General features: G+C 40.4%; 1 protein-coding gene across 2 annotated transcripts in view; it reads left to right on the top strand.

The window, feature by feature from the left end:
- Positions 1-14598, top strand: part of cpt1ab (carnitine palmitoyltransferase 1Ab (liver)) — an 82799-nt gene that overhangs the window by 18955 nt on the left and 49246 nt on the right. For both annotated transcript variants that reach the window (XM_014123865.2, XM_014123864.2), the window contains exons 2-4: positions 4217-4381; positions 8600-8742; positions 10897-11068. In XM_014123865.2, the coding sequence (XP_013979340.1) occupies positions 4241-4381; positions 8600-8742; positions 10897-11068 (456 nt within the window). In that variant the 5' untranslated portion in view covers positions 4217-4240. The remainder of the gene's footprint in view (positions 1-4216; positions 4382-8599; positions 8743-10896; positions 11069-14598) is intronic.

Below are 14598 nucleotides of genomic sequence, written 5' to 3'. Positions count from 1 at the left end.
AGTGTGATTGACTTGGAGTTACATTGTGTTGTTTAAGTGTTCCCTTTATTTTTTTGAGCAGTGTATAATGCATAGCTTAGTACCTCTGTAGAACCTTAGGCCTTACCTGGGTAATGATCTATGCGATTCACAGGTAATAATTAAATGCCTTGGGCCTTGAGTGAACCTGTAAGGAAATATGATGGTTAAACTTTAACATTGTAAAACTACTCAATCATTTACCAACCAGACTGCAAATTAACTGGCATACCTAGCTTTATTAGGCCTGCTTCTCCTCGTAATCATATGACTGAGTAGGCTAGTAGTAGGTTTAAACTGCTTCGGGTTAAGGCGTAGACCTACTCTATAAAATGAGATGGAGTTCTATCTAGTGAAATGAGATGTGCCTTCACATACAGTGCATTTGGAAAGTATTCAGACCCATTTACTTTTTCCCAAATCATTTTTACGTTACAGCCTTTTTCTAAATTGATTAAATAGCTTTTTCTCTCATCAATCTACACACAATACCCCATAATAACAAATAAACTATTTTTTTGCAAATGTATAAAAATTGTTAAACTGTACCATCTACATAAGTATTCAGATCCTTTACTCAGTACTTTGTTGAAGCACCTTTGGCAGCAGTTACAGCCTCGAGTCTTCTTGGGTATGACGCTACAAGCTTGGCACACCGGTATTTGGGGAGTTTCTCCCATTCCTTTCTGCAGATCCTCTCAAGCTCTGTCAGGATGGATGGGGAACGTTGCTGCACAGCTATTTTCAGGTCTCTCCAGAGATGTTAGCTCGGGTTCAAGCCTGGGCTCTGGCTGAGCCACTCAAGGACGTTCAGAGACTTGTCCCGAAGCCACTCCTGCGTTGTCTTGGCTGTGTGCTTAAGGTCATTGTCCTGATGGAAGGTGAACCTTCACCCCAGTCTGAGGTCTTGAGTGCTCTGGAGCAGGTTGTCATCAAGGATATGTCTGTACTTTGCTCTGTTCATCTTTCCCTCCATCCTGACTAGTCTCCCAGTCCCTGCTGCTGAAAAACACCCCCAGAGCATGATGCTGCTGCCACCATAGGGATGGTGCCAGGTTTCACCCAGACATGACACTTGGCATTCAGGCCAAAGAGTTCAATCTTGGTTTCATTAGACCAGTGAATCTTGTTTCTCATGGTCTGAGAGTCTTTAAGTGCCTTTTGGCAAACTCCAAGTGTGCTGTCATGTGCCTTTTACTTAGGAATGGCTTCTGTCTGGCCACTCTCCCATAAAGGCCTGATTGGTGGAGTGCTGCAGAGATGGTTGTCCTTCTGGAAGGTTCTCCCCATCTCCACAGAGGAACTCTAGAGCTCTTTCAGAGCCCTGACCAAGGCCCTTTTCCTCCGATTGCTCAGTTTGGAAGAGTCTTTTGTGGTTCCAAACTTCTTCCATTTAAGAATGGTGGAGGCCACTGTGTTATTTTTTATTTAGCAAGGCAAGTCAGTTAAGAACAATTCTTATTTACCGCCCTATGGGACTCCCAATCACGGCCGGTTGTGATACAGCCTGGATTCGAACCAGGGTATCTGTAGTGACACCTCTAACACTGAGATGCAGTGCCTTAGACCATTGTACCACTTGGGACCTTCAATGTTGCAGAAATGTTTTGGTGCCCTTCCCCAGCTCTGTGCCTCGACACAATCCTGTCTCGGAGCTCTATGGACATTTCCTTCAACCTCATGGCTTGGTGTTTGCTCTGACATGCACTGTCAAATGTGGGACCTTATAGAGACAGGTGTGCCTTCCTGAATCATGTGCCTTCCTGAATCAATCAATTGAATTTACCACAATTGGACTCCATTCAAGTTGTAGAAACATCTCAAGGATGATCAATGGAAACAGGATGCACTTGATGTAAATTTCAAGTCTCATAGCAAAAGGTCTGAATACTTATGTAAATAAGGTATTTCTTTTTTGTATTTCTAATAAATGTGCCATATTTTCTAAACCTGATCGCGTTGTCATTATGGGGTATTGTGTGTAGATTGCTGAGGAATTTGTATGTATTTAATCAATTTTAGAATAAGGCTGAAATGTAACAAAATGTGGAAAAAGTCAAGGGGTCTGAATACTTTCCAAAGGCACTGTAGTCTTCTAGACTGAGACGAACTTCAAAATGAGCGGACCAAGGCGCATTGACCAAGGTGCATTGAGTTCCACATCTTTTTAATACAAAGTGAAACTAGAAACAAAACTTACAAAGAACGTAAAGACGTAGTGCCCAAACACACAAACACAATATCCCACAAAGCAGGTGGGAGATAGGGCTTCCTAAATATGATCCCCAATTAGAGGCAACGATTACCAGTTGCCTCTAATTGGTAACCATACAAAACCATCAACATAGAAATACACATTCTAGAACACCCCCCTAGTCACACCATGACCTAAACCACTATAGAGAATCCAAGGGCTCTCTATGGTCAGGGTGTGACACATCCGTTCAAGAAAAATTGGCCCGCAGCTGAATCTAGCTGATGATCTCTGTACTACATTATATAGGAAATATGGTGCTATATGAGCCCTGGTAAAAAGTAGTGCCCTTTATAGGGAATAAGCTGCGATTTTTGACGAAGACTCAGGAGTCTTGCCATACTTGGCACAGAGTGAGCTCCTTACATTATCTCCTACTCCATTTAATTATAGTTTCATCAAGGGACAAACAAACAGGGCTCTGGAATAGTAGGCTAATCACAACTTAATGTAAACAGCCTGTCAATGTTTAATCCAATAAGCATAGCCTACCTCTATTCAGTGGGAGGCTTATTTCCCTGGAATAGGTCCTATTTGTTTACATATTGGAATTTGGCTGACTGTTGTAGAATGTCCCCATTTGATTTCTAGGAAATAGGGAAAGAAGCAAAGTGTGAATGTTTCTGCAGTGCTGATGCACTTAGAATGGTCTGGGACTGGGTCGTATAGCCTACTAAGTTGGATAGTCCAGACTCGTCAAACTCAGTGTTTTCCTGAGAGAAGAGCTGAGTCATGTTCATTAGGCTCCAAGCGGAAGAAAACTGGGGCTATCTGTACTTGTCCAATACAAAACACTCCTTTTCGTTTTCCATTGCAAAACTTTGAAATAGTTTTCTGTTGCATGCCATAATGAACAGGACCCTGTAGATTTGTATTTTCTGTTATTTCCCACCCCTGGTTGCAGAGCGCTGTAGGACCGATTATCATTAGCTGGAGATGGCATAAGCGTTTATGAAATGCATATGGGTTATGAATGTGTTATGAAGTCTTTATCTAGGTACCTTTTACTTTTAAAAAACGTTTTACAGTATTTTTTTAAATCAATTTGAAATTAAACTGCACTTGTCTTTACGCTAAGCTAGCTACAAGTAAAGAGATGAGACTGACCTTGAGACGATCTTTCCCTGACCGTGTCCTGACCTCAGTAACAAAGGTCCCCCTTGTAAAACCCACTGGCTCCAGGTCATCTACAAGTATCTGCTAGGTAAAGCCCCGCCTTATCTCAGCTCACTGGTCACCATAGCAGCACCCACCCGTAGCACGCGCTCCAACAGGTATATCTCACTGGTCACCCCCAAAGCCAACTCTTCCTTTGGCCGCCTCTTCTTCCAGTTCTCTGCTGCCAATGACTGGAACGAACTGCAAAAATCTCTGAAGCTGGAGACTCTTACCTCCCTCACTAGCTTTAAGCACCAGCTGTCAGAGCAGCTCACAGATCACTGCACCTGTACATAGCTCAAATGTAAATAGCCCATCCAATCTACCTCATCCCCATACTGTATTTATTTCTTTATCTTGCTCCTTTGCACCCCATTATCTCTACTTGCACATTCATCTTCTGCACACCCTACCATTCCAGTGTTTAATTGCTATATTGTAATTACTTTGTCACCATGGCCTATTTATTGCCTTACCTCTCTTATCCTACCTCATTTGCACATGCTGTTTATAGATTTTTCTACTGTATTATTGACTGTATGTTTGTTTATTCCATGTGTAACTCTGTGTTGTTGTATGTGTCGAACTGCTTTGCTTTATCTTGGCCAGGTCGCAGTTGCAAATGAGAACTTGTTCTCAACTAGCCTACCTGGTTAAATAAAGGTGAAATAAAAATAAAATAAATAAAAGAGGTCTTCTAACCTCAATGGTACTTTCATGTTAAATAAAGGGGAAAAAGAACGAATCCTATCGATGTGTCATGTCCCCTCCTCCCTCTCTCCTCAGTGACCCTGTACAGCAGCAGCCACCATGGCAGAAGCTCACCAGGCCGTGGCCTTTCAGTTCACTGTCGGGCCTGATGGCATTGACATGCAGCTGTGCCACGAGGCCCTGCGCCAGATATACCTCTCAGGCAAGCACTCCTGGAAGAAGAGGTTCATACGCTTCAAGGTGAGAGTGCGCAATTAACTAATTAACTAATCAGGGCTCAAGACTAACTTTTTTCCCAGGTGGGGAATGCCACTAACGTTTTCTCAAAAATGTTGTCACGGCGTCACGTGATAAGAGAACATTTGTAATAATCTTATGAAGTCATTACAGTGCTACTGAGTTTGCGTGATTCAATAAAAACTAAAAACAATTGTTTCATCAGATATGTCTAAGCAGGAATGCATGACACAATATATTTTGATGTGCAACCTAAACCAGTGATTGTCATGAATTGTGTGTTGACAATTTGTATTTTGTTGGTATATTTTACTCTCAAAATAGGGTCCCTGAATTTCTGAGATATTTTGTTCAGTAGAGATTGATATCTTTTTTGTGTATTAATATCACATAGGCTAATTTGAGGCTAATTCACCATCTGAGGAAGTGGAAACTTAAAACGCATTAGCTAGATCGCTAAATATAATATTATGCTGGTTAGCAATGTAATTGATTCATTTAACAGTAAATTTAAGGTCCTAAAAAACGTGGCAGCACACTACCCAATGATGTCAATATAGGCCGATGCAATCACCACGAATGGCAGATGCGCGCTTCCCGCATTCCGTATACAGAATATCAAAGCCATACACTACCACTTCGGTAAAGAAATGGTGATATAACACTCGATATTGAGAGTTGAGAAGAAAATGTAATCTATGGTAACTTAAAACTTAAAAAACGTTAAAAAATTATATTTATATATAGTATAAAAATGTGATATCTGTGTCCATATTGACCATGAGTTTCTAGTTGATAGACAAAATGGTTTAAGAGAAAATACAGTAATTACTGAAAAAAGCATCTAATCAACAATGGCATTATTTGAAATGTACTCTGCAACTCTTCCAACTAGTGACTTTTTTCACAACTGCCACTAGTTTGGCGCTAAAACAAAGAAATAGTAAAATAAATAAAATTGTGTAAAAAATAAATAATATAAAAGATATTTCATGCAGAAACCCTCATACTGTATTAAACGCCAATGGTATTCACTAAGTTGATGGTTTATAATTAGGATAATTCTTTACAGCTTTTTCATTAGATTTTTTATTTTAAAATCATATTTGATTTTTAAAAATATTTTACATGTGATAAGGCCACACAGAGGGCAAGCAATAATTACAGACACCTCTGATAATCTGAAGTACCCAAAAGGGCCACTAGACGTCTTCTGATAAATTACATAAAATACTTGAAAGTTACCAAAATTCTGGTAGTTTACTGGTAAAATTCAGAAGTTTCCAGTAATATACCCTCCCTTTGCAACCCTATGCTTACCTGGGGGAAACAGGTAAGCCTTAGGACTTTTTGCCGAATAAGTCTGCATTCTAGGAGGCCATTGCATTCAATATTGGGGAAAGGGGATATCTAGTCAGTTGCACAAATGAATGCATTCAACCAAAATGTGTCTTCCGCATTTAACCCAACCCCTCTTAATCAGAGAGGTGCTGCTTTAATTAACCTCCACAGCACCCAAGGAGCAGCTGTTGTTAGGGGTTAACTGCCTTGTTCAAGGGCAGAACAGCAGATCTTTCAACCTTGCTGGCTCGGGAATTCGAACCAGCGTCCTTTCAGTTGCTGGCCCAACGCTCTTAATCGCTAGGCTAACTGCGAGAAGAAGTGAGAGTGGCTCGCTTGCCAGTGAAACAGGATATTGCACGTCACTGTTTGCTCAAATCATGGTTTTGAGTCACGGTTTTGAGTCAAGTGATTAGCTAGAATTTGCAGCCTTCACTGATGCCACCAATTAGAAATGTAACTCGTACATCCGAGTCAAAGGGACGCAAAATGCGACTAAATGGTCACACCCTGGAGCCCTGGGCCTAATTAATCAATCACTCACTCACTCACTCACTCACTCACTCACTCACTCACTCACTCACTCACTCACTCACTCACTCACTCACTCACTCACTCACTCACTCACTTACTTGATGACTGATTGTGAGTGTCACTGACTGTAATGGGAGAAATTGACAAATGGAAAGGAATAAGTGACAGGCCTTGTATGAAAAAAAATATATTAAGAGGCTGTAAATTGACTGTTTGCTGCCCCTTAGTTTGATCTTGATTAGTTTGAGATACAACAATAGTTATCTTTGTCAACTTACTACTGAACCGTAATGACCCACACATAAGTACACGTCAGTGTTAGTGGATGTTTCCATTCTTTACAGTATGCAGGTGTTTCACCTTATCTTTTTGCAAAGCACACTCTTGAGTCATTAAAAACCCACTCTCTACATAGCACCCTACAAAGTTTGCTCTGTAATGTTGAATGTGATAATACTGAATTGTATTTACAGTTGAAATCGGAAGTTTACATACACTTACGTTGGAAACATTAATACTCGTTTTTCAACCACTCCAAAAATGTCTTGTTAACAAACTATAGTTTTGGCAAGTCGGTTAGGACATCAACTTTGTGCATGACACAAGTCATTTTTCCAACAATTGCTTACAGACAGATTATTTCACTTATAATTCACTGTATCACAATTCCAGTGGGTCAGAAGTGTACATACACTAAGTTCAATGTGCCTTTAAACAGCTTGGAAAATTCAAGAAAATTATGTCATGGCTTTAGAAGTTTCTGATAGGGTAGTTGACATAATTTGAGTCAATTGGAGGTGTACCTGTGGATGTATTTCAAGGCCTACCTTCAAACTCAGTGCCTCTTTGCTTGACATCATGGGAAAATCAAAAGAAAACAGCAGAGACCTCAGAAAACAATTGTAGACCTCCACAAGTCTGGTTCATCCTTGGGAGCAATTTCCAAACGCCTGAAGGTACAACGTTCATCTGTACAAACAATAGTACGCAAGTACAAACACCATGGGACCACGCAGCCGTCACACCGCTCTGGAAGGAGACACATTCTGTCTCCTAGAGATGAATGTACTTTGGTGCGAGAAGTGCAAATCAATCCCAGAACAACAGCGAAGGACCTTGTGAAGATGCTGGAGGAAACAGTTACAAAAGTATCTTTATCCACAGTAAAACGAGTCCTATATTGACATAACCTGAAAGGCCGCTCAGCAAGGAAGAAGCCATTGCTCCAAAACCGACATAAAAAAGCCAGAATACAGTTTGCAACTGCACATGAGGACAAAGAACATACTTTATGGAGAAATGTCCTCTGGTCTGATGAAACAAAAATAGAACTGTTTGGCCATAATGACCATCGTTATGTTTGGAGGAAAAAGGGGGAGGCTTGCAAGCCGAAGAACACCATCCCAAACGTGAAGCACGGGGGTGGCAGCATCATGTTGTGGGGGTGCCTTGCTGCAAGAGGGACTGGTGCACTTCACAAAATAGATGGCATCATGAGGTAGGACAATTATGTGGATATATTGAAGCAACATCTCAAGCCATCGGTCAGGAAGTTAAAGCTTGGTCGCAAATGGGTCTTCCAAATGGACAATGACCCCAAGCATACTTCCAAAGTTGTGGCAAAATGGCTTAAGGACAACAAAGCCAAGGTATTGGAGTGGCCATCACAAAGCCTTGACCTCAATCCTATAGAAGATTTGTGGGCAGAACTGAAAAAGTGTGTGCGAGCAAGGAGGCCTACAAACCTGACTCAGTTACAATAGCTCTGTCAGGAGGAATGGGCCAAAATTCACCCAACTTATTGTGGGAAGCTTGTGGAAGGCTACCTGAAATGTTTGACCCAAGTTAAACAATTAAAGGCAATGCTACCAAATCCTAATTGAGTGTATGTAAACTTCTGACCCACTGAGAATGTGATAAAAGAAATAAAAGATGAAATAAATCATTCTCTTAACTATTATTCTGGCATTTCACATTCTTAAAATAAAGTGGTGATCCTAACTGACCTAAGACAGGGAATATTTCCTAGGATTAAATGTCAGGAATTGTGAAAAACTGAGTTTAAATGTATTTGGTTAAGGTGTATGTAAACTTCTGACTTCAACTGTATGTGGCCCATGTTCACTTGATCCCAGATCTGTTTGCCAAACCTCATGCCAACAACAACCATAGTTGACTACATATAGCACAAACAGATCTGGGACCAGGCTTCTTTTAACCCGAATATGCTTATACAGTAGTTCCCTTCGGCCCCAATGTAAATGTGATTTTATGCCAATTAAATTTTCTTTGTTCTCCCCAACCCTAATGCCCTTTTAATCCTGCATATATTCCTTTCCTCTATAGAACGGGGTCATGACTGGCGTGTACCCAGGCAGCCCGTCTGGGTTTTTGGTGGTGGTGGTGAGTTACATGTCGGGCACTAAATATGCCCAACTAGACCCCTCCCTGGGACTCATCACCAAACTGGGCACCCACATACCCATCAGGTAATGGTAGTAGTAGGGCACTACCATCTAATAATAACCCTGTCCATCATCCAGCTCACTGTGTCTGTTTACAAGGAGAGATGTCTCTGCGTAACACTTTCTAAACCACCCCAGCTGTCAAAACTGGGTGAAATTATGTTATTACAACCAGAAACTAGTTCATATGACGTTATTATGATGCAATTTCAACAATTTTTGCCCGTTGGGACTATGAACTCTATGAACCACCTATGTGTTGTTATGCATTATGTATGCATTAATAAATGTGTTTATTCATTTTTATGCACTGTTCAAGAAACATTAGTATAACTGCAACCAGGTGAACGGAGTTCCTTACTAATTAGTGATTTTAATTAATCAATTAAGTACAAGGGAGGAGCGAAAATACCCACAGACACTCGGACTTCCATGGAATGTGTTTGACATGTGACTGTAACTGTGTTAAACCAGAGAGGGAGGTCACTCAGGCCTCCCTCCACCTGCTCTTCATGCCATTACCTAAAGCGACATGGATTAACAGGCCCATTAATTCTGGAATGGTTCTCTGGAAAGCTTTGGAAGTCTTTTCCGACCAACCCTGGTTCTGAAGAGCTATTTAGAGTGCAGGTTTTTACATTTTAATCCAGCATTATGGCTCTGATGGCTCAGTTGGTTGAAACATGGTGCTTAGAACACTAGATTTGTGTGTTTGATTGCCACATGGTCCACATACTGAATATATTCTAACACACACACACAATTTAACTAATTAATTAATCATCAAGAAACATGTGTGTTAGTCAGTGCTGAGCTAGCCAAAAAGCTCTCTAGGAGTAGTGTTGGGGACCACTGTGTCAGAGAGATATTCACCTGTCTCACCATTTTCACAACCAAGAGTGCATGTACTCACCCAGTTCCCGTCTTTGTGACATCACCCTAGTGTCAGAGTTGAGTCCAGTGGTCCAAAAATATTGTAAAACCCCCGATATGGTTCACCTATAGATCTGACATCCATAGTCACACACTGAACATTTATTCCTTCAGGCCCTAATATTTGTGTTTGCATAACATTGTGCTAGTGTTGTCACAGTACAGTATCACAATACTCGATTTTCCATGACAAAAAACAAACAAGAAGTAGATTTAACTCTATGGTCCTTTTGAAAACCTGTTTTATACCAAATATTTTGTGCTATAGCTTAGAAAGTAAGCAAATACATTTGGTTGACAGCATAAGACTGTTAGTATTCAACATTAGGACTGTTTTACTTCAATCCGCTTCATTTTTTGTTTCCTTGCCGTGATATAAGTATCGTGATAATCAGGGTCATCTATTTTGACAACATTACATTATGTATTGTTTTTTTTTAACACTTGCATGTATGTGTCTTGCTGTTCTTGTTCTGGTCGATATTGTAATAAATGATCTATAAGATGCTTAGCCTCCTTTAAGATAGGCTTACAGGGCAGTATTGAGATAAGGTGTGCATAGCGCAAGCTTTTGTTGAGATAAAATTCCATTTACAAATTGTCTTGTTATAATGCATATAAAAACAATTCACGCTGTACATGGGCCCATGGTGCGCCCATTGTGATAGATTCCTTGGAAATATTATGTTTTCTGGTTTAGCGGTGATTGGTATTTTGATTGATTGCAGTGAATTTCATTTTATTGTGTATAACCCACCGCCTATTGTAAAACTTGAAAGGATTTAGCAGGTAATCTAGATATTCTGTGTGCCAAAATCTCCTTCCAACTCCTTATCAACAACAGTTACCCCATAAAACACCTAGCTGTTATAGGGAAGCAAGAACTCAAGCCTAATTTATTCCACTACAGATCAAATGTATCATCTTCATCAATCATATTATTGAAATTAGATTTTCACTCTGGCCAGATTTGAAACATGGTAATTTTTAGGCGGTTTCATAGCTTAAATATTGCCTGATGTATCCATGTCAGGCAGTTTCTGACCCTGTCTCAATTCAATATAATTAAATTCAAAGGCTTTATTGGTATGGAAAATGTTACCACATATATTGCAAAAGAAAGCTTATAGAAACATTAAATCATTGTTGACGGAAATACATAATAAGAAACATATAATACTCAATGAACAATAGTGATTAACAGGACAACACTGTAATGATGTCTCTCTCTCTCTACCTGTGCAGTCCGTACATGTCGGAGGACAGCCAGCGGGTAGTGGGTGGGGTGCTGGTGGGCACAGGCCTGTGGGTCACCATCATCTTCATCATGAGGAATGCCCTCAAGTGCCTGCTGTCATGGCACGGCTGGATGTACAACCGCCACGGATCTGTCTCCTGGGGCACGAGACTCTGGATAGTGAGTTACAGTTACTATGTCATCAATGCACCCTCTGGAACTGTTGTTTGTCTGAAATGTTCAGAACTATGCTAGGTACATAATTGTTACTTGTTGAGGTGTTTCATCACAAAAAGTCTAGTTACGTTTGAGTCAGGTGTAGGTACCTTAGATACCAAATAAATACCTTCACTATGTTCCATTTTAACCCATCTAGGCCTAAGCTTTGATTCTCTGTGCAGTGAACCTTTGTTACAACGTTGACATTCCTTCTAAGTCTTAGTTGTTTTGATTCTTGAGAACTAGGGAGGTTTGCTGTTAGAATAGATCCAATCAATAACCCAACTAGCTTCTGCTGTTTTAAAAAATATATATTTTCATTTTACCCCCTTTTTTTATCTTGTCTCATCGCTGCAACTCCCCAACGGGCTCGGGAGAAGCGAAGATCGAGTCACGCATCCGCCATACCGCGCTTCTTAACACCAGCCCGCTTAAACCGGAAGCCAGCTGTACCATTGTGTCAGAGGAAACACTGTTCAACTCACGATTGAGGTCAGCTTGCAGGCGACCAACCTGCCACAAGGAGTCGCTAGAGCGCGATGAGCCAAGTAAAGGCCCCCCGGCCAAGCCCTCCCCTAACACGGATGAAGCTGGGCCAATTGTGCACCGCCCAAAGGGACTCCCGGCTACAGCCGGTTGTGACACAGCCTGGGATCGAACCCGGGACTGTAGTGACGCCTCAAGTACTGCGATGAAGTGCGCCACTCGGGAGGTCGCTTTGCCACTTTTTGACCTCATACTAATTATCTCTAGCACCATAAGTTTCTACATATAGCACTTGTCAACATTTTTGGCACACCTACTCATTCAAGTGTTTTTCTTTATTTGTTACTATTTTCTACATTATGGAATAATAGTGAAGACATCAACACAATGAAATAACACATATGGAATCATGTAGTAACCAAAAAAGTGTTAAACAAATCAACATTGATTTTATATTTGCGATTCTTCAAAGTAGCCACCCTTTGCCACCCGATGACAGCTTTGCACACTCTTGGCATTCTCTCAACCAGCTTCATGAGGTAGTCACCTGGAATGCAGTTCAATTAACAGGTGTGAATTGTTAAAAGTTAATTTGTGGAATTTCTTTCCTTCTTAATGCATTTGTGCCACTACTAAAGGACAACAGTAAGAAGAAGAGACTTGCTTGGGCCAAGAAACACGAGCAATGGACATTAGAACGGTGGAAATCAGTCCTTTGGTCTGATGAGTCCAACTTTTAGGTTTTTGGTTCCAACCGCTGTGTCTTTGTGAGATGCAGAGTAGGTGAACAGATGATCTCTGCATGTGTAGTTCCCAGCGTGAAGCATGGAGGAGGAGGTGTGGGGGTGCTTTGCTGGTGACATTGTCTGTGATTTATTTTGAATTCAAGGCACACTTAACCAGCATGGCTACCACAGCATTCTGCAGCATTACGCCATCCCATCTGGTTTGCGCTTCGTGGGACTGTCATTTGTTTTTCAACAGGACAATGACCAAAAACACACCTACAGGCTGTGTAAGGGCTATTTGACCAAGGACAGTGATGGAGTGCTGCATCAGATGACCTGGCCTCCACAATCACCCGACCTCAACCCAATTGAGATGGTTTGGGATGAGTTGGACCGCAGAGTGAAGGAAAAGCAGCCAACAAGACTGCTGGAAAATCATTCCAGGTGAAGCTGGTTCAGAGAATGCCAAGAGTGTGCAAAGCTGTCATCAAGGCAAAAGGTGGCTACTTTAAAGAATATAAAATATAAAATATATTTTTGGTAACTACATGATTCTATATGTGTTATTTCATAGTTTTGATGTCTTCACTATTATTCTACAATGTAGAAAATAGTAAAAATAAAGAAAAACCCTTGAATGAGTAGGTGTGTCCAACCTTTTGACATGTACTGTATGAATATGAGCTTAAAAAGTGGTGAAGTGCCCCTTTAATTGCTAGCGTGTCTTCACACACTTCTGAGTATGAATCATGTACTTTCTATGCTGTCCAAACACACCGCTGCGTATTAGTCATGCCTTTTAAAACCTGTTGGGCCTAGGGGGCAGTATTTTCACGGCCGGATGAAAAACGTACCCAATTTGAACAGGTTACTACTCTGGCCCAGAAACTATAATATGCATATTAGTAGATATATTAGTAGATTTGGATAGAAAACACTCTGAAGTTTCTAAAACTGTTTGAATGGTGTCTGTAAGTATAACAGAACTCATATGGCAGGCAAAAACCTAAGAAAAATACAAGCAGGAAATGAAAATCTTGTGGCTGTACTATTTTCAAGTCATTTCCAATGGAACACACAGTGACAAAGGATTAATTTTGCACTTCCTAAGGCTTCCACTAGATGTCAACAGTCTTTAGAAAGTTGTTTGAGGCGTCTATGATGAACAGAGACCGAATGAGAAGGCTGGGAAGTTGGTAACCCAGGGAATGACATCACTTCATTGGCGCGCATTCATGAGGGAGGAACCTCTGTTCCAAAATGGTTTTCAAGACACAGGAATGGTCCGGTTGAAATGTTACTGAAGTTTCACGTTAAAATGGCCCTAAAGATTGATGCTATACAACGTTTGACATGTTTGAACGAACGTAAATAGATTTTTTTTAAACTTTTTGTCGTGACACTTTCCTCGCGCGTCCTACATTTTGAGTAGCTTACTCAATGCGCTAACAACATGGAGTTATTTGAACATAAATTATGAACTTTATCGAGCAAAACAACATTTATTGTGGACCTGGGATTCCTGGAAGTGTCTTCTGACGAAGATCATTAAAGGTAAGTGAATATTTCTAATGTTATTTATGCATTTATATGACTCCAAAATGGCGGCTATCTGTATTGCTTAGTGTATTTTTCTGAGCGCAGTACTCAGATTATTGCAAAGTCTGCTTTCCCAGTAAAGTTATTTTGAAATCTGTCAATGCAGTTGCATTCAGTAGATGTTAATCTATAATTCTTTGAATAACAATTTAATATTTTATCAACGTTTATAATAAGTATTTTTGTAAATTCACCGGCAGTTTTGGGGGAGATACATTTTCTGAACGTCACGCGCCGATGTAAAATGCTGTTTTTGGATATAAATATGAACTCGATAAAACAAAAAATGCATGTATTGTCTAACATAATGTCCTAGAAGTGTCATCTGATGAAGATTGTCAAAGTTTAGTGCATAATTTTAGCTGGTTTTCTGCTTTTGGTGACGCCTGTCCTTGTATTGAAAATGGCTGTGTGTAATTTTTTCTATATGTACTCTCCTAACATAATCTAACTTTATGCTTTCGCCGTCAAGCCTCTTTGAAATCGGACAATGTGGTTGGATTAAGGAGATGTTTATCTTTCAAATGGTGTAAAATAGTTGATTGTTTGAGAAATTATTAGATTTTTGCTGTTTTGAATTTCGCGCCATGTATCTTGTCAAGCAATCCCGTTACCGGGATAAGAACGGGGAGGGGTGTCCCTTTTAACCTTTGATTCCTTCTCCTGTAGCTAAATGTG

This window comes from Salmo salar, chromosome ssa10, assembly GCF_905237065.1.
Source record: "Salmo salar chromosome ssa10, Ssal_v3.1, whole genome shotgun sequence".
Classification (NCBI taxonomy): domain Eukaryota; kingdom Metazoa; phylum Chordata; class Actinopteri; order Salmoniformes; family Salmonidae; genus Salmo; species Salmo salar.
The sequence above is the reverse complement of the archived record's forward strand: the minus strand, read 5'-3'. Positions and strand labels throughout refer to the sequence as shown.